The sequence below is a fragment of the Corapipo altera genome, unplaced genomic scaffold (genome assembly GCF_003945725.1).
Source record: "Corapipo altera isolate COAL_440 unplaced genomic scaffold, ASM394572v1 71, whole genome shotgun sequence".
NCBI classification, from domain to species: Eukaryota; Metazoa; Chordata; class Aves; order Passeriformes; family Pipridae; genus Corapipo; species Corapipo altera.
Window position 1 is genome coordinate 5322047 of NW_020884916.1, and position 17113 is coordinate 5339159.

The window sequence follows — 17113 nt, forward strand, 5'->3', positions numbered from 1 at the left end:
GCGAGCAAGGGGCAGGGAAGGGGCGAGCAAGGGGCAGGGAAGGGGCGGACCCGGCCGGCAGCGACCCCGACCCGCCCTCCCCGGGCCCCGCCGCACTCACTCCCCGTAGGCGCCTTCGCCCAGCGTCTGCACCAGGTCCCAGTCCTCCACGAAGGGCACGGCCATGCCCGGCCCCGGTCCCGGCCCCGCTCCGGCCACGCCGCCTTTTCCCGCCAGAGCCGCGCGCCCCGCCCCGCCCTGCGCGCGCAATGCCCCGGCCACGCCCCCAGCCCGACCACACCCTCTCTTTAAAGCCCGTCCCCCCCCCCGTGACCAGGTCGCGACACCCCTCCCGCCCCATCACCCCCATCGATTAAAAGCGTGCAAACAGCCCCAAAGTCCCTCTGGCAGAACTCAGGGGTAAAACCCCACAAAAATCGCCACTCTTTTTTTTTTTTTTTAATTGTTTTTGTTTTATTTATTCATCCTCTTTGCGACCCCCGGTCGATCAGCCCCGGGGTCAGGGCCGCAGCTCCCGATCCGGCGGCGGCCCTGTGCGTATATAAAAGTCACTCCCGGCGGGACAGGACGGGGCAGGGGGGCCCTCCCGCCGCTGCCTGCGCTTACAAACGGTACAAAACAACCCCGGAACAGCCCCCCTCAGACCCCACAAACCCCCCAATCTCTGCTGCACAGGCCAAGGCTGGGTCAGTGCGTGTCTGGCACGGCCACCCCCGGCTCCTCTACGTCCTCGACAACCCGCGGTTGTCCAAATCTTTCACCTGGGCAGGGAAAAAAATAAAAAGCCTCCTTAGGTGGAACTCCATGTTTTTTTGCCCCAAACTGGGAGGTCTGGGCTCATCCTGGGGCCGTACCTTGTATATTCGGACCAGCCAGTGCTCTGTGGTGTAGGCCTCCTCCAGCACATCCAGCTCAAAGTCCTTGTTGCCGATTTCGGCGTTCCTCACCCGGTCGTAGCCCGGCGGCCGCTCTGGGAGAGGGCAAAGGACAGGCAGCGCTGCCACACCGTGCCCTGGAGATGTCAGGGCGTGGTGGTGGAGCGCCCCAAAAGCAGTGTCACCCCCACGGGGGGTGGTTCTGGGGACTCACTGGCCTCGGTGTAGACCTGGCCGAAGCGGTAGTAGCACATCTTGTACATGAGGCAGTTGAGCAGCACCGGGGAGCCCTCGCGGTCGACACGGAACTCCCCGGTGGGGGTGTAGTAGTCGTGCTCCTTGATGTGGCGCCCCGTGTCCGTGCTGCCCCCGATCCGCACCATCCACAGGAACTTGTTGATGTCTGGAAGGTGGACAGCAGAGAGTTGGGGGGCAGAGAGTGAGGGGTTGAGTTGGGGTAAAAAAATGAGTTGAGTTGCCAAGAGCAACGGTTTGAGTTGAGCTGGGGGCCAGGAGCAGTGAGTTAAGTTGGGGGGCAAAGAACGAGGACTGGAGTTGACTTGGGTGGACAAGAGCAAGGGGTTGAGTTGGGGTGAAGGAACAAAGAGTTGAGTTCAGGCAAAAGAATGAGGAGTCAAGCTGAGCTGAGGGGTCAGGATTGAGGAGATAGATTGATTTGGGTGGCCAAGAGCAAGAAGTTGAGTTGAGAGAGTTAAGAAGGTATGTGCAGGTCCAGAAAGGAGCATTCTGGCACCATTTCCACTCCACAGCCCCAGCTGGCACCAGCACCCCAGGATGGGTCTGACCCAGCTCAGAGAGGGATCTTACCATCGGACGAGTACCCGGTGAGGCCACCAAAGATGACCAGCACGTAGCTGACATCCAGCTCCCTCATGATCTCATAGGCTTTCTCCTCTGTTGATGCCATGGCCTGGGGCAAACACAGCGTCAGCCACAACATGTGGTGCCCAGAAAGGCCAGGCAAGGCAGCGGGCGAGGGAAGGACCCACCTGGCCGACGCGGGAGATGTGTGTGTTGTTCCAGGTGTTGTTGTCCACCAGGATGGTCCGGTTGGCCATGGCGGTGATCTGGTACCCGTAGTCCCACCAGGACATCACCTTTGCATCCTACACCCAAAAACGGGCCGTGCTGTCAGCGCCTCAGTGGAAAACATCGGGTCCCCAACACCCCAACCCCACCGTGTACCTCTGGCGTGTTGTGCCGCAGCCAGTAATAGGCTTCTCTGAAGTCATCGAAGATGATCCTGCTGCCGTCCCCGCCGCGGGCAGAGAGCACGATGGAGGGGGAGGAATAGGCCTCGCTGGTCACCCAGGTGGAGTGGAAGGTGTAAGTGATCAGGAAGAATGCCATGACCAGGATCATGCCGCTGGCAACCTGCAGGAGCAGCCCAGGGTCTCAGTGCTGGAGGGACGAGGCCGTCAGCCCCCACACTCAGCCCCACCAGGACCAGGTGTCCTCCCGAGCCGGCCCGGCACACACCTCGTTTTTGATGGGGTAGGTGGAGTCTTGCTGCTTTTTGCTCTTCTTGTCCGGTCGGCTGATATCCAGGTTCTTCATGTAGGTGGACAACACCTGGGAGACCCCAATGCCGGACAGGATGCACATCACCGGGGCCAGCACCAGCATGAGACGCACCTATGGCAAGAGCAGAACTGCTGGAGAAGGAATCCAGGCAGAGATGCAAGAGAAGAGGGAATTTGATGCCATTCCTAATCCAGCACCTCAAATTCTGTGGGTAAATTGTGGCTGATTTTTGTAATGGGGAGCTGCCACAATCTCAGACACTCAAAATGGGCCAACGTGCCAACATGACTTCAATCACTAATCTTAGGTGGAGGCAAGGATTAGTAAATGCCTCCATACCACAACTCAGCCACATTTAGGGCTTGGGGTGCCAGAGGAAGAGTGGAAAGGGGTTCATTGGCAGCTATTTGTCAGCAATCCCTGCTTGGAAATCCGCAGAATTTGGTTGGGTTTTCAGCTCAGCTTTAGGGCACAAGGAACAGCAATCAGTGGGTGGCACTGGCCTCAGGGAAGTAACACCCAAACCAGTGAGTTTTGCAACCTCACCACACAGAGGGGCAAAAAAACAATATTAAAGGAAGGGAGAAGAACCCTCAGGGGGAAAGAATCATCCTTAAGTTCAGAAAAATAAATTAAATCGGCTTTGTTAGGAGCCAGGAGGCCTTAGCCCTCACCATGACAGCTGAGAAGTACATGCTGGTCACACCATACATGATGATGAAGATCCGGGCGTCCGAGAGGTTGCTGAAGCAGTAATAGAGACCAACTGTGTGGGGGAGAGACACAGGTCAGCCCAGAAATGACATAAAACCAGGCACACAGCGCTCCCCCCAGGCTCAGCACCCCAGGAGAGGCAGGACAAACCCTCTGGTGAATAACTCAGGGCTGGTGACTCACCCGGGAACATGAACACCAGGAGCTGCAGGTCAAAGTAGTAGGAGGACCAGGTGGTGGGCTGGTGCTCGGAGACGGAGGCGATGATGGGGATGTTGTTCTTGGCGTAGGAAGGGTCCAGCAGGGAGTAAAAACGCCCCGTCCACGGGGAGATCTTCCCTAGAAAGAGGAGAAAACAAATCCTCTTTGGGTCCAGCAGAGAGTTACCGGCAATGCCAACACACACTTTCCCAGGGAAGCACATGTGAGGCTGAATGAGCAAACCCAGACCTCGTTCAACATCTCTACTACTCAAACCTGCCATTCTAGAAAGGAAATAAAAGGCAATTTTACCCTAAAAACCCTCCTCTCCACCCAATCTCTGTTTTGGGCATCTCTTTGCTACTACAGAGCAAGGTTCAGTATCTGCAGCACCAGCCCAGTGTCTCTGCCCCTCAGATCCTGCAGCTGCTGCTTAAATATTCCCTGCTAACGCACAAATTGGGGCAGGTCCCAGCTTCCCCCTTCGAAGGGGCTCACAGGCACTGACACCACAGCAACACAGAGTTAGGGAGGACAAATTCCATGCCCTTGGACGCAAGGAAAGGGGGTGCAATGCCTTCATTATGGCCACGATCTTGGCTACCTGTGAGCATCAGCACGGCCCCGATGCTGAGGAGGACGAAGCCAACCAGGGAAATGACGCTCCTGAAGAGGATTTCGAACTGCTGGGGGTTCAGCTTGCTCCGGAGGTAGTCCACGAAGGCATGGATCTGGCACAAGCCGAAGACTCCGAGGGCAGCCATGTGCTCCGAGGAGAGGACGGGCTGGGAGCAGGGCAGGGCAGGGTCAGACACAGAGCAGAACAAGAGCCCTGTCACACTCTTTATCAGCTTTTTTCACAAATCACTTCTCGGCACAATCGCTGCCAAAGTCACAGGAAAATGTTCAGATGTTCCCTCCCTGTGATTGGCACAGCTGGCACGAGTCCCTTTCCTACATCTGCTTTGATTCTGATAAGAATCCACATGGAAAGTTAACTGGATTCTCTTGGAAATATGAGCCAGGCAGGAACATTTCCTGCCACACCAAGACGCACAATGGCACCAGTGTTGCCTTCATCAAAACCAAAGATATTTTTATGGCAGGTAACCAGTGCCATGAAGGTTATCAGCAGCTTTGAAAGTCATCCAGCACCTCAGAAAGCTGATTTTGCCAAAGGTGGCAAGGAATCAGCATCATGGGAGTTGGAATAAGGAGCCAGCACCCACTTACAACTGCAAAGCACGAAGGGAAACAAGGTGGCAACACACTGCTGTTCTGTTGCAACCCACCCCCGAGTGTGCAAATCTTCCTGGTGCCCACCTGGAAGCCAACAAAGGAGATCTGCATGGAGAGGATGGTTCCCAGGCAGTAGACTGTGCAATAGGCTACGTAGATCCTGTGGGAGAAGCGCCCGGTCAGCATCAGCACCAGGACGTGCAGGGGGATGAGGTTGATCAGGAAGACGTAGCCACCCCATGAGGAGACCTGTGAGACACAAACCAGACAGACCCACAAGTTCCAGGACTGAACAGCTGCAGAGGTGAAATGTGGCAGGTTTGGTTTTCCTGGGATCACAGGTAGGATTTTCACCCAGTGGCAATGCCAGCTGGGATCTGCTCTGAGGGCATCTTTGACATCTCAGGTGGAACAAACATGGACTTTTTAACATCACTGATAAAACCTTACAAAAAACCCACTAGTTTGGGAAGTGGAAATGAATAAAGCAAGCACCCACTCCATTTCCATCTCCATGGAGGTTCCAGCTCCCTGGACACACAGCCACAGGAATGGCACACTGTGGATTCCCATCTCCATAAGCAGAGGGACCTTGGAGTTGGGATCACCCCGGCACAGGGAGAGGGGGCACTCACCATGTAGAAATAGGCCAGGGCACACATGGCTGCCCAGTAGATGGAGCCAGTTTTGACAGCCTTGATCCACATGTAGTAGGTCAAGAGCATGCAGAATATGGCAATACCTGCAGGAGGACCAGAAGGGTTTAATGTCACCCCTGGGGTGCAGCAGAGCACTCAATCCATTAAAAACACACATATAAATGCTTTTGATGCTCCATCAGAAGGTGGAAGAGCACCTTGTACAAAGAGAAACCTGGGAGAAGCGTTTCATCTCCAATTTCTAGACTGAAGCACTGAGGGGTTTGTGTCTCACTGCAAGTAACAGCTCAGGTGGCTTCTTCCAGGCACACCAGCTGGAAGAACTCCTTACACAGCCCCCAAAAGCCCAGCTAGTGGAAAGGAACCTGGATCCTCCTCTGGCCCAGGAATTGACAGTGAGATTCCTGTCTTTGCCAGTCACTCCCAGAATGGAGATAAAAGCATGGGGGAACCACACAGTAGCTCCAGTCCCAGGTGGAGTCTGTGGAGGTAACAAAACCCTTTCTGATTGGCAAACAAGGATACTGGGAACAGGGTACACCCGCTGCCAGAGTTGGGAAACACTCCCTCTTCTTCCCTGCATGGGCGAGAAGCACCTCAGATCTCTGATCAGTCGGGTTCGTACGGCACAAACCTGGCAGGGCTCCCTGGGCCTCTGTCGTACCCTGTAGCACCTTTATCACCATTTTCCATTTCCCAGCAGTCCTAAAAGGTTTCCCTGGGGGTCACGAACTCACCTTCGTTATCGTAGGAGCCGGCGACGGATCGAGAGATGTACCCGGGCACCACCGCGATCATGGCGGCAGCGAGGAGCCCTGCCCCTGCATCCTGGGAGAAACACAGCCAGGGGGGAAACATCGGGGTTTAGGGGCTTTATTACTCAAAGGAATAAAATCTGAGTGTGGAAATGAAGCTTGAAAAAGATCTCCCACTTCCCAGGAGGTGAGGGTTTTGAGCAGTGTGGTGGTCACCTCCAAGACTCCAACCCAGCTGCTCTCCTAAAAAGCAAAGAGCCCCTGCTCCTTGGGGAAAGCCCAAGCCTGTGAGGGGCACCCCGGTGGTCCCCATACCTTGAGCTCTTTGGTGAGGTGGTAAGTCACGATGGTGGTGAAGGAGGAGAAGAGGGGGGCCAGGAACACGCAGACGTTGCGGATGTCAATGGTGATGTGGAAGAAGTGCAGCACGTGGTAGATCGCTGCCGACGTGATCATCAGACCTGCAGCACGGACACACCTTCCTCAGGGTGCTCCACGGCCTGGCCAGGAGGGAGCTGCTGCCCAGGACGCATCCCCGAGCTCCACTCTGTCCCACTCAGGGATGTGCTCCATGGGCACTCCCCACCCCTCTCCCGATTTTCCCTCGTGCCAGGTGTGTTTTGGCTCGGCAGAAGCTTCACCTGGGTAAATGGTGCCCCCGATGATCCTGCCCAGGGGGTACCACGCTCGGTCATCAAACCAGTTGTGGAATTTGTAGAAGCCCTCCTCGGCCAGGAAGCGGGTGGTGCGGTAGTTGAAGTACCTGTAGGGGTGATGAGGCGCTGTGAGGGCTCATCCTGCGCGTCCCACACGGAGGGAACCAGCCCAGTTTCCCTCAACCGCCCCCAAAGCTTGGCTGCAAAGGCTCCTCCCTCCTCCCATGGGGGTTAAAAGTGGGTTTGCAAAGGTAATAGTTGCCCTTGGGACTGATTTAATCAGCGACAAGCCTGGGACAGACACAGGTTGTCCCAGGAGCCCTCTCTGCTGCTGCACCCAGGCAGGGAATAACCCCATTCCAGCAGAAAAGCAATGGCAGGCCACTCCTGGACCCAGGCTGCAGGAAGAGCCCTGGGTACTGAGTGCATTTTGGGTGTGGAGAAGGAAAACCAAGCTGCACTGAAACCTGCCTTCCAAGTCCCACATCCTCCATGGGGATTCACTGAGCCTGGCACACACTGCCCTAATTCCACATGCTCCAGGAGAGGAAACACCCAACAAGCCCCCAAGAACTGAGAAAAACTTACGGGTCAAATTCATGGATGACACTTTCAAATCTTAGGACGGAAAAGAGCCTCGTGGAGAAAGCTGCAAACACAGAGAAGGGGCAGAGTGAACACACAGAGCTCCCCGAGCTGGGATGTCCTGCTTCTTTGCTGGATTGAAAGAATTTCTGTATTAAATGGTCAACAGGAAGGTAAAGAAAGAGGCAGTTTTCAAAGGCAAAGGCACAGAAGGATTATGGTGTGGTTTAAAGGCAGGTGAGAACTTCACAGCCTGAATGAGAAGAGAAGAAGGAGCAGAATCAGCTCCATCCCGGGGTCATCCCTGAGGACACAGACTTACAGAGCACAGCTGCCATGGACAGGATGAGGAGCTTGAGCAGCGTGTCCTGCTTCTCGTAGGAGAGCCGGAGAAACCCCAGCTTGGTCATTTTTCACATCCAAGGCAGAGCCTGAGGATCCTGGAACACCTGGACACCAACAGGAACAACTCAGACCCCTGAAGGCTTCATGAACTCAGACCTTAACCCCCCCATTCCTGCCCACCCTCCAGCCCTGCCGGGTGCTTGTGCCTCCCTCCCCTCCCATCCTCACCTGAGCAGTCACCCCAAGTCTTGGCTGGTTTTCCTCCCTTCACAGAGCCCAGAACTTCTCCGGGGCAGAGGATGTGCCTGTTTCTCTGTGTACAGAACAAAACCTGTGTAAGCCTGTGTAAGCTTTGAGCAAAGCCTCTGCCTCCCCACAGCTGCTCTCTGAAGTTTAGCCACCACCTGCAAGTGATGCACAAAAAACATAACCCATGGAGAATGCAAGAAATTGGTGCTTTTTCTCACGTGCAGCAAGTACAAACAGCTCCTGGTTGCTCCCACTTTGAATTATTTGCTAAACATATAGATGTATTAGTGGTTTGTTAATGCAGACAAGGAGAGCAAAAATCAGCTTTGCTCACACTAGACAACGTGGCTGTTTAATTCAACCTCCCTGGGTGGAGCAAAAGCCAGAGAAATCCTGGGGTCAGACACCAAGGAAGTGAAACTGTGACTAGAGACCAACAGCTTTAACACCTTTCTACTCTTGAAAACACTCAGATTTCTTTAAAGTTCTGCTTTAGCCCAATCAATGAGGAAAACCCCTCCCGCTGCCCCGGGCAGGCTCAGTCCCAGGTGAATAAATCCCCAGTTCAGGGTCTATGAGCTACAACACAGTTGGGATGGGCTGGGATTTAAAAAAAAAAAAAAAAAAATCAAACAAACTGCGCCTGAAGGAAACCTTCCCGTGCCCTGGAAGTGCTTCTCACGGGCACACGCTGGGCAGGGGTGCAGGAACAACCCCGTGCGGTGGATATTTCCTGGATGTCCCGCGGCAATGAAGCAGCTGATAACGGCGGGGGGCAGGTACCGGGGGGCCCGGTCACCACCGGAGCTCCCGGTGACACAGAGCACCCCCCGCACGGCTCCAGCCCCTCACGAACACCGCCATCCCACCCCACACGCGCGGGGGCTCACCCCACGGCGCCACCCACCCCAAAACCCAGGGCCCCCCCCAGAGCTGGGCACCCCAGAACCCCTCACCCCTCCTGGAGCCAGACACGCCTCACCCCAGAGCTGCCTCTCCCCGCGCACCCGGGCTCTCCGCACAGCCCAGGCGCCCAGCAGCGCACAGCCCGCACAGCCCACACAGCCCGGCCCTGCGCCCCCCGCGCCCCCCTCACTCACACCCTCAGCCCGTCCCGGCCGGTCCCTCAGGGCGGCCCCTCCGCCCGCTCCATCCGCGCCGCGCAGCCGCCCTGCCCTCACCGCCGCCGCCGCCAGCCCCGCCCGCGCCCGCTCCCTATTGGGCCCCGCACACGCCACTCCAGAGTCGCCCGCCCTCATTGGCTAAGGCGCCGCGCACTCAGCCGAGGGGCGGGGCTCCCCGCGCACGGCGCTTCCCGATTGGCGGAGAGCGAGGCGGGCGGGGCCGACGGGGAGCGAGCCGTGACGTGTCCGTCCGGACTTGGGGCGCGTCACGTGGGCGGAAGCGGAAGCAGGTCGGCCCCGCCACGTGGGCGGTGCCACGTGGGCGGCGCTCGGGGGAACCCCCGGAGGCACCGACGGCGTGAACCCCCCTGGCGCAAGGGAACCCCCCCCTCGCCCGCATTAAACACAGGGCCAGGCGCGGGACGGCTGAGAACTCGTGGTTTCTCCGTTTTAATGTTTCAGTGTGAAAATACTAGAGAAAAGTTGATAAACCGGCCCAAAATATCCAAAGGGGTGTTTTGAACGTCATCACCGGTTCCTTCCCCGACCCGACAGAAACGGTACATGCACGGGGAGGGGGGGGACGACACACTGTGCTCGACGGCAGCGGGGACTCCCAAAAATACCCGCCCCCCCCTCCCGCGACCTGAGTTTGGGCACATGGAGGGAGCGGGAAGGGGGACGAGGGGCAGCGGGGACACGGGGAGACACAACGGCAGAACGGGGCGTGGGGGGGTTCCGCCCCACTGGCCCGGGGGCGGGGACATGGCACGGGAAAGGCGTACAAAAGAGTCGCTATAAAACAAGCGCAGGGCACGACCCGGCCCCTGCAAACTCACAAAGGTGTTAAAAACCCAGATTTCCGCCCCCAACCCGCCCCGAGACGCAGAACCGACAGCGACGCCTCGTCAGGCTGGGTCCTGCCTGTCCCTGGGGGCGCGGAGAGGCCCGTGGTGTCCCCCCTCCCCGGGGGGCGGTGGCAGCTCAGTGCCCCGGAGCAGCCGCGTGTTTGGCGGGGGAGGGCGAGGAGGAGGAGGAGGAGGAAGGAGAGGAGGAAGCACCACTCAGGGCGGACTGAAGGTAAACGGTCTTGTGAAAGAGTCTGTTGCTGAGGAAAACCACCAAGGAGAAGAGGCGGAGCTGGAAGTGGCTGCAAGGGAAGAGAGTCCATCAGCTCCGGATGCCGGGAACGCCCCCCGGGCTTTTGGGAGTGGTGTTGGAGGGGGGCAGCGGGGCTGGGAGGGGCGGATACTCACTAGGTTTTGCCGGGGGTCCTGGCTTCGTTGGCGCTGATGATGAAGAGAGGGAAAAGGATGGAAAAGAGGCAACCACTGTAAGGGAAAAATATAATAAAATAAAATGTGAGGCACTCGGTGGGTCTGGTGGGTGTCAGAGGAGGAGGGGCCAGAGTTCCTTCCCACCTGATGATGTAGGAGGACTGCATGGCCGTGAGGAACGCCAGTGGTAACCCGAAGCCGAAGTAGTAGGGCCAGTTCCTCTCGATGTTTGACAACCGTTGGTGCATTTCGATTCCTGCCAAGGGGAAAACCCCGTGGGAATGGACCCAGAGAGAGGAGAGACCCTCACTACAGAACCACAGAACCAACTGGGCTGGAAAAGAGCTCCAAAATCATCAAGACCAACCTGTGCCCGACCCCCATCTTGTCCCCCAGCCCAGAGCACCGAGTGCCACATCCAGTCATTTCTTGGACACCTCCGGGGGGGGGACTCCACCACCACCCTGGGCAGCCCCTTCCAATGCCTGACAACCCTTTCCATGAAGAAATTCCTTCTTATGTCCAACCTGACCCTCCCCAGGCACAGCTTGATGCTGCTTCCCCTTGTCCTGTCCCTTGTTCCCTGGAAGCAAAGCCCGACCTGCCCTGGCTCCCCCCTCCTGTCAGAGAGTTGCAGAGAGTGAGGAGGTCCCCCATGAGCCTCCTTTCCTCCAGGCTGAGCCCCCCTCAGCTGCTCCTCATCAGACTTTTGCTCCAGACCCTTCTCCAGTTGTGTTCTCATCTCTGGACACGTTCTAGCCCCTCAGTGTCTCTCTTGCAGCGAGGACACAGCACTCAAGGTGCCTCAGCAGTGCCCAGCACTGCCCTGGTCCCGTGGCCACACTATGGCTGGGACAGGCCAGGTGCCATTGGCCTTCTTGGCCACCTGAGCACAGTGCTGGCTCATGTTTGCCCTTCATTCCATATAAAAACTGATGGAAAATCAGCCTCTAATGCCAGAATTGGACACTCCTTGAGCAGAGAACCCCTCAATCCAGGTAAAGCCCCTCACCTTTGTTAAACCAGCGGTACTCGAAGCAGTAGAGCGAGTAGAGCAGTGACATGTGGAGGAGGCTGATCAGCTGCCCGACGAGGTCGATGGGGAACAGGCTCACGATCATTCCCTGGGATGGAAAAGGAGCAGGGGACTGAGGGACGCTCAGGATTTGGGGGGAACCACCACAGGGGGCCACTCTGGGTGGAGCACAGTGGTTCCTTGGTGTCTCCTCTCACCTGGATGAGGAAAAGCGCCTGCAGCAGGAGGTTGAACAGCATGTCTGCGATGATTTTGCTGACGCTGGGGAAGGGGTGAGGCTTCCTGCCCGACACCTCGAACGCCAGGTCCGCGATGTCCTGCCAGAGAGGGGGACTTGAGGAAAGGGAGCTCAAGAGGAACTTCAGGGAAATTAAACCTGGGATGACGTTACTGAGCTGCTTTTGCCCGCCCAGAGCGCATTTTGGGGAGGGGGGTTTCATCTCGTGCCCCCACTCCACCCAGCGAGGAAACTCCCCCCGTTTGCTCAAGGCAGGGCCCAGGTTCCTGTCACCTACCTGGAACCAGATGGCATTGACAACCTTACTGAGCACAAAGAGGGGCAGGACCCAGAGAGCGCTGAAAATGGAGGTGAGGATGAACTCCAGCCAGGACCAGACATCGCCGTGTAAGGACGGGTCACCTTCAGGAGAGAGACAGGGACACACGTGAGGAACTGGGGTAGGAGCCTCCAAAAGCTCCCTGGCACAGCCTCCGGGGAATTTCTCCTGACTGCAGTGCTTTAAATGTCTCTAAAAGCACATTTTCACCCACTTGCTCTTTTATTTAATTGTAGAAATACACCGACAAATGTGTTTTGAGTGGTAAAACCCCCGGGCTGTATCCCCAACACACAGAGGCTGTCAAGTGGGGTGATCCATGGCTGGATTGTTCTACTGAACAATTAATGATGGGATGGGTTGGTACAGGGAGGAAGAGGAACAGCTCAGTGAGTGTTGGGACCCCCAAAACCCATCCATGGGTTGGTCAGCACCCCAGAACACCCAGAGGGGAAAGGCACCCACCGATGATCTGCGCCGTGACCGACTGAAGGACGGGGATGAACACTCGGTAGAACAAGAAGAGACTCAGCTGCAGGGAAAAACAAACAACAAGGGTTCTCAGTGAGGCTTTGCACGGTCATTTCTGTGCTCCTGTGGCCATGGATCTGAAGGCAGATGTGCCTCTCCTCCCCCAGTGATCCATAAACACAGAGGAACGAGGATCTCTGCTTAAACACAGCCACAATCTACAGCTGAGCACTTGAACATTTCCATGCCCATCCCTTGTACTCTGCCCCAGGGTAATGGGAGAACGAAGGCGGAGATTTATGAGGCTGCAAAGTGTTGTCTCCATTAGGATCAGCCTCATGACGCAGCCATGGGAAGGTCAGAGCCAAGGAAATGTCTTTAGGACATCAATATCCAATTGGTAAAGCAGTATCCCAGGCTGCAGCAGAGCAGGAGTTGAATATTTTGGTGGAGAGTTGGAAAAGCAGCTCACGGGTTCATGTGTGGGTCTCCTGAGTGAGCCTATGGCCCTATATCCCAGAGTGAATCCCTTAAAATACAGCACTGGGATGGGAACATCCAGCAGTTCCTGCTGCCAGACCAACAGCTCTCAGCATGAGGGCTGGAGCAGGACATGGCTTTCCACAGGGGTTTTAAAATAAAACACATGAAAAATAAGAAGTCTCCACGTACCCAGAAGACACCTCCGTTCCAGGCACAACACTGAAATATCCTGCTCACTATCCGGGGTTCACTGCAGGAGAGAGACCTGTTAATGTCCCAGCACCTGGACAAAGCTTCTGCCCCACACTTGGGACACCCTGGAAACGTCCCCAGGAACCAGCCCCACGACAGTGGTGCACCTGATTTTATCCAAACAGGGGAATCCCAGAAGGAATCCCCACGCAGACTCACACCAGCTCTCTACAACATTTACATCAGGGAGACTCTTTCAGCCTTTATTAATTCCCACAGTCTGCACTGAAACGGAAGAAAAGCAAAGCTTTCTTCCAGATTTTTAAGCATTTATTGGAGATCTCAGGCAACATTCTCCTTAAACTCTTGCCACAATAAAATTAGGGAGTTTTGGGTGTTTTCTGGTCTCAGCAGAGACTGTTTCAGCTCAGGCTGGTTTTGGTGTCGCTATCTGGACACACAAGAGCAGCTCTGTGAGACTCTGCAGCACTTTCCCAGTCAGCTCCTGCTACCAAAGGGACTTTGTTACAATGAAAACCAGCAAAACTTAGCTGTTTAGTGCCCCTAAAATTTACATTATTCCTCAGGGGCAGCCCATGTGTGAAGCCCTAGGGAGGACTGGGATCCAGGGAGACTTTTCTTTCCCCTTTCAGCCAGCCTACCACCCAGCTGGGCAGAAAAACTGGGAAGTGTCTCAGACGTTCCCAAAACCACCGTGTGAGGTGCCAGCCCAGCGTGATCAGGGCAGCAGAGACACATCCCAGTGCAGTTTGGGAGTCAGACATGGGAACAGATGCTCTTTGCTCCCACGTGGAGATAATTCTGGCATTTCCAGAGCCACTGAGATCCTGCAGCTCCACACGCCGCAGGCCTGGGGAAAGGAGATGGAGCTGAGCTGCTGCTTCTTCCCTGATCCCATGACTACCAGAAAAAACAATGGATCTGAGGCAGCACGAGGATTCAGGAGGAAAAGAAACCCATAAATCCACGTTCTGTCAGCATGCACAGCTCCACACCTTCCAGTGGCAATTCAAGGTAATTATGAAACATAAAAGGTCCGACTTTTTATCTCACAGCTCCAGCTCCATTATGCAGTGGAAAAAGGAAGTTTCACGCCACCTTTTTCCCATTTATTGGCTCTGGCTACCAGAGGAGAAGGGAATGACCCCATTTTTGACTTGCTGGGCCCTGTACTCACTTCTCTTGCTTCTTCTCTTCCATGTGAAACCTCCGCTGGGCCAGTGCGCTGTTGGCTCTCCTGCGCCTCTGCTCTTCCCTTTTCTGCTGGATCCGGGCGTCCAGCTTGGAGATGGTGCAGATGCCCCAGATGGAGTCCTTAATTCCCTGCAGCACAAGGAGAGAGGAGGAATGGGATGTGCCATCAGAGCCCTCCTGGTTCCACGGCTGGCCCAGCTCCCTGGCTAAGCAGCACCCGGCTCAGCCGGAGCCAAGGCCTGGAGCAGCAACACCAGCTCTTTGCATGGCCTGGTGACCTAAATCACTGCTCATTCCAGCATCTCCAGGAGCAGCAGTAATTTTTCTGTAAAGGTGTGATTTCTCTTCCAATCTGCACTATTTATAACCCTGGCAGAAGCCAAAGAGTCGGATCTCTCCCAGCCCTGTCTGGCAGGAGGACCCTCATCCCCTGCCAGCACTTTGAGGCCAATAAAGTGGAATTACACAAATATTTGGGATGTGCAAAGTCTGACTGCACCTATGGGTTTGACGCTCATTCCTTCACAAATAAAAGCATCTGTCCTCGTCCCAGAAACATCCTCCCACCAGCCACATCACTGCAAACCTGTTACTAGGAATGTGCCCAGAGGTTTTGCTTTATTCCATGTTGGGATAGATGGTGTGGGAGCACCAGGAAAGGACACAACTCCTCCCACCACAGGTGTCTGATCAAACCCAGCGAGTTTCCCAACACAAGTTACTTCTGGACACGAGCTGATGCTCAGTGTCACAGCACAGTTTTTAAGGCTGTGTTTACCCCTGGATGATGGAAGGCAGGGTGGGAGCAGTGAGTTCACACAAACCTTATTGCTGGGGCAGAGCTGCCATGGTCATGGTTATAATATATTATTAATATATAATATTATATATATAGCATATTATATATTATTAATACATAATATAACATATATAATTATAATGTATTACATATTACATAATAGTATCAGTAATAATATTTCTGTATATTAAATATAATCAACAGTAATATTAATATATTAACTGTAATATTAACATAATGTATACATTAACATATATCAGTATTTATATATTATAAATGCAAAGTATATGATATATGAAATGTATAGTATGTTTCATATATATTTTATATATATTATATATTTTACATGTATCATACATTTTATTTATATCCTATATTTTATATGTATCATATATTTTGTATAATTATACATTTTATTTATATCCCATATTTTATATGTATCATATATTTTGTATATACTATACATTTTATTTATATTATATTTTATATATTCTATATTTCATCTATATCATATATTGTGTATATATTATGTGTATATATATTATATTATATTTTATTTATATTTTATATATATTCTAGGTTTCATATATGTTTCATATAGTATACATTTTGTTTATATTATATTTAATATATTATATACATAATATTTATATACTTCAGATATATTTTATATTTAATATGTATTATACACTTTATATGTATCATACATTTTAATAATGAAACTTAGTATGATAACAACAACAACATATTATACAGTAATTTGTGCCCAAGGGGAACCTGTCAGAGATTCAGCAGCAACAGACACACCAAACAATGGTGTTAAAATACACCTGGAGCCCCTTCTCCCTCAATTCCCGGGTGCCCTGGGAAGGAAGGAAGGGACGGGGACCCGGAGCTCACCCTGACGAGGTCATGAAGGAAGGTTCTCACGCTGTCGGCCATCTCGACTCCAGCATCACCTCTGCTTCCCAAACTATCAACTACAGGGAGAGGGGGAGAGCCGGGCCCAGGCCTCTCTCATCCTGGAGAGACGGGAAACAGGTGGAGCCTGCGGGGAGCGAACACAGCGGGAATTGCAGCTTGACTCGAACCCTGGTGACCTCTCACAGCATTCCCGGCCCTCCGACCCTGCTCCAAAGGGCCTGGGAGCGGACCCGTGCCGCTCGTTCCACAGGGGCTGCGGAACAGCTCTTGGAAAGCACCACAGAAATAAAAACAAGGGAATCAAGGGAAAACACTCGTGCTCTCCCACCAGGACTCAGCCCTCTCACCGCTCCCCGGCAGGAGCTCCCGGCGGCTCCGCAGCCACAAGCCCCGGCACGTCGGTGGTGCCGCCGCAGCGCAGGGCACGAACAATTAAAAATAATTATTAAAAAAAGGGGGTTATTCTGGTTATTCCGAGTCAAACCCCGGCGGGGCCTGAGCTGCGGGGCCAGAAGCGCCCTGCAGGTTTCCCAAGGAGTTGCTCACAGGCAGAACCCCCTCCCGCCCACCGGGGGTCTGTGTGATCCCATAATGCGGGCGGGGGCACATTTTACCTCAGGGCTGTTCCCAGTGTCCCCATGTGTGTGTGTGTGGGGTGGGAGGTCCCAGACTCCCTCCGGGCCGGTTTCCCCAGGGCTGCCGCGCGGTCCCCGGGGTGTCCCCACGCGTGTCCCCCCCCGGCGCTGCCCCCCGGTCCCCCCGCACTCACCGGGGCCGGGCCGGGGGCGGACGGGCGGGACGGGCCCGGCTCACACGGCCCGGCCGCGCCCACCGCGCATGCGCCGCGCACGGGCACTGCCGCGGCCCCGCCCTCTGCCTCAAGCCCCGCCCACTCTCGGCAACCACGCCCCCCGCCGCCAGGCACGCCCCACCGCCAGTGGCCACTCCTCTTTGGTGGCAGCGGCGCCTTCCCCCGTACTGCGCGTGCGCCAGTTCCCGCGCTAACACATTGCCCCTCCATCCATGCTGCGCATGCGCGCCGCGGCCGCCCCGCCGCCAGGGGGCGCCACCTACACGAGGAGAGGGAACTGGGAGAGCTGGGTGGATACTGGGAATAGCGGGGGATAATGGGGATAACTGGGGATGGGGGATACTGGGAATAGCGGGGGATAATGGGGATAACTGGGGATGGGGGATACTGGGAATAGTGGG

At 54.9% G+C, this 17113-nt stretch overlaps 3 protein-coding genes across 5 annotated transcripts in view; all 3 read right to left on the bottom strand.

Annotated features, from left to right (window-relative positions):
- The window catches only part of CHEK1 (checkpoint kinase 1), an 8189-nt gene extending 7995 nt beyond the window's left edge, over positions 1-194 (bottom strand). Inside the window, exon 1 of the mRNA XM_027655430.1 lies at positions 101-194. Coding sequence (XP_027511231.1) covers positions 101-165 — 65 coding nt within the window. The 5' untranslated portion in view covers positions 166-194. The remainder of the gene's footprint in view (positions 1-100) is intronic.
- Positions 195-425: 231 nt separating this feature from the next.
- Positions 426-9016, bottom strand: STT3A (STT3A, catalytic subunit of the oligosaccharyltransferase complex). Of its 2 annotated transcripts, XM_027655714.1 has the most exons (19): positions 8924-9016; positions 7803-7887; positions 7552-7678; positions 7233-7293; positions 6630-6751; positions 6304-6449; positions 5971-6061; positions 5210-5316; positions 4659-4823; positions 3940-4120; positions 3318-3473; positions 3095-3186; positions 2376-2531; positions 2082-2270; positions 1886-2002; positions 1704-1806; positions 1090-1278; positions 855-970; positions 426-761 (listed from the first exon to the last, which is right to left on the bottom strand). In XM_027655714.1, the coding sequence occupies exons 3-19, from the start codon at positions 7637-7639 to the stop codon at positions 723-725; spliced, it is 2118 nt and encodes a 705-aa protein (XP_027511515.1). In that variant the 5' UTR covers positions 7640-7678; positions 7803-7887; positions 8924-9016; the 3' UTR covers positions 426-722. The 2 variants fall into 2 exon arrangements, with proteins under 2 accessions (XP_027511515.1, XP_027511516.1); XM_027655715.1 differs by lacking the exon at positions 7803-7887 and having other exon boundaries at positions 8924-9012.
- Positions 9017-9368: 352 nt separating this feature from the next.
- EI24 (EI24, autophagy associated transmembrane protein) lies at positions 9369-16753 on the bottom strand. 2 transcript variants are annotated; one of them, XM_027655700.1, is made up of 11 exons: positions 16671-16753; positions 15878-16025; positions 14162-14307; positions 12961-13021; positions 12283-12349; positions 11776-11900; positions 11458-11577; positions 11237-11348; positions 10369-10480; positions 10204-10278; positions 9369-10097 (listed from the first exon to the last, which is right to left on the bottom strand). In XM_027655700.1, the coding sequence occupies exons 2-11, from the start codon at positions 15917-15919 to the stop codon at positions 9932-9934; spliced, it is 1026 nt and encodes a 341-aa protein (XP_027511501.1). In that variant the 5' UTR covers positions 15920-16025; positions 16671-16753; the 3' UTR covers positions 9369-9931. The 2 variants fall into 2 exon arrangements, with proteins under 2 accessions (XP_027511501.1, XP_027511502.1); XM_027655701.1 differs by lacking the exon at positions 16671-16753 and adding an exon at positions 16516-16534.
- Between the last annotated feature and the right edge of the window lie 360 nt (positions 16754-17113).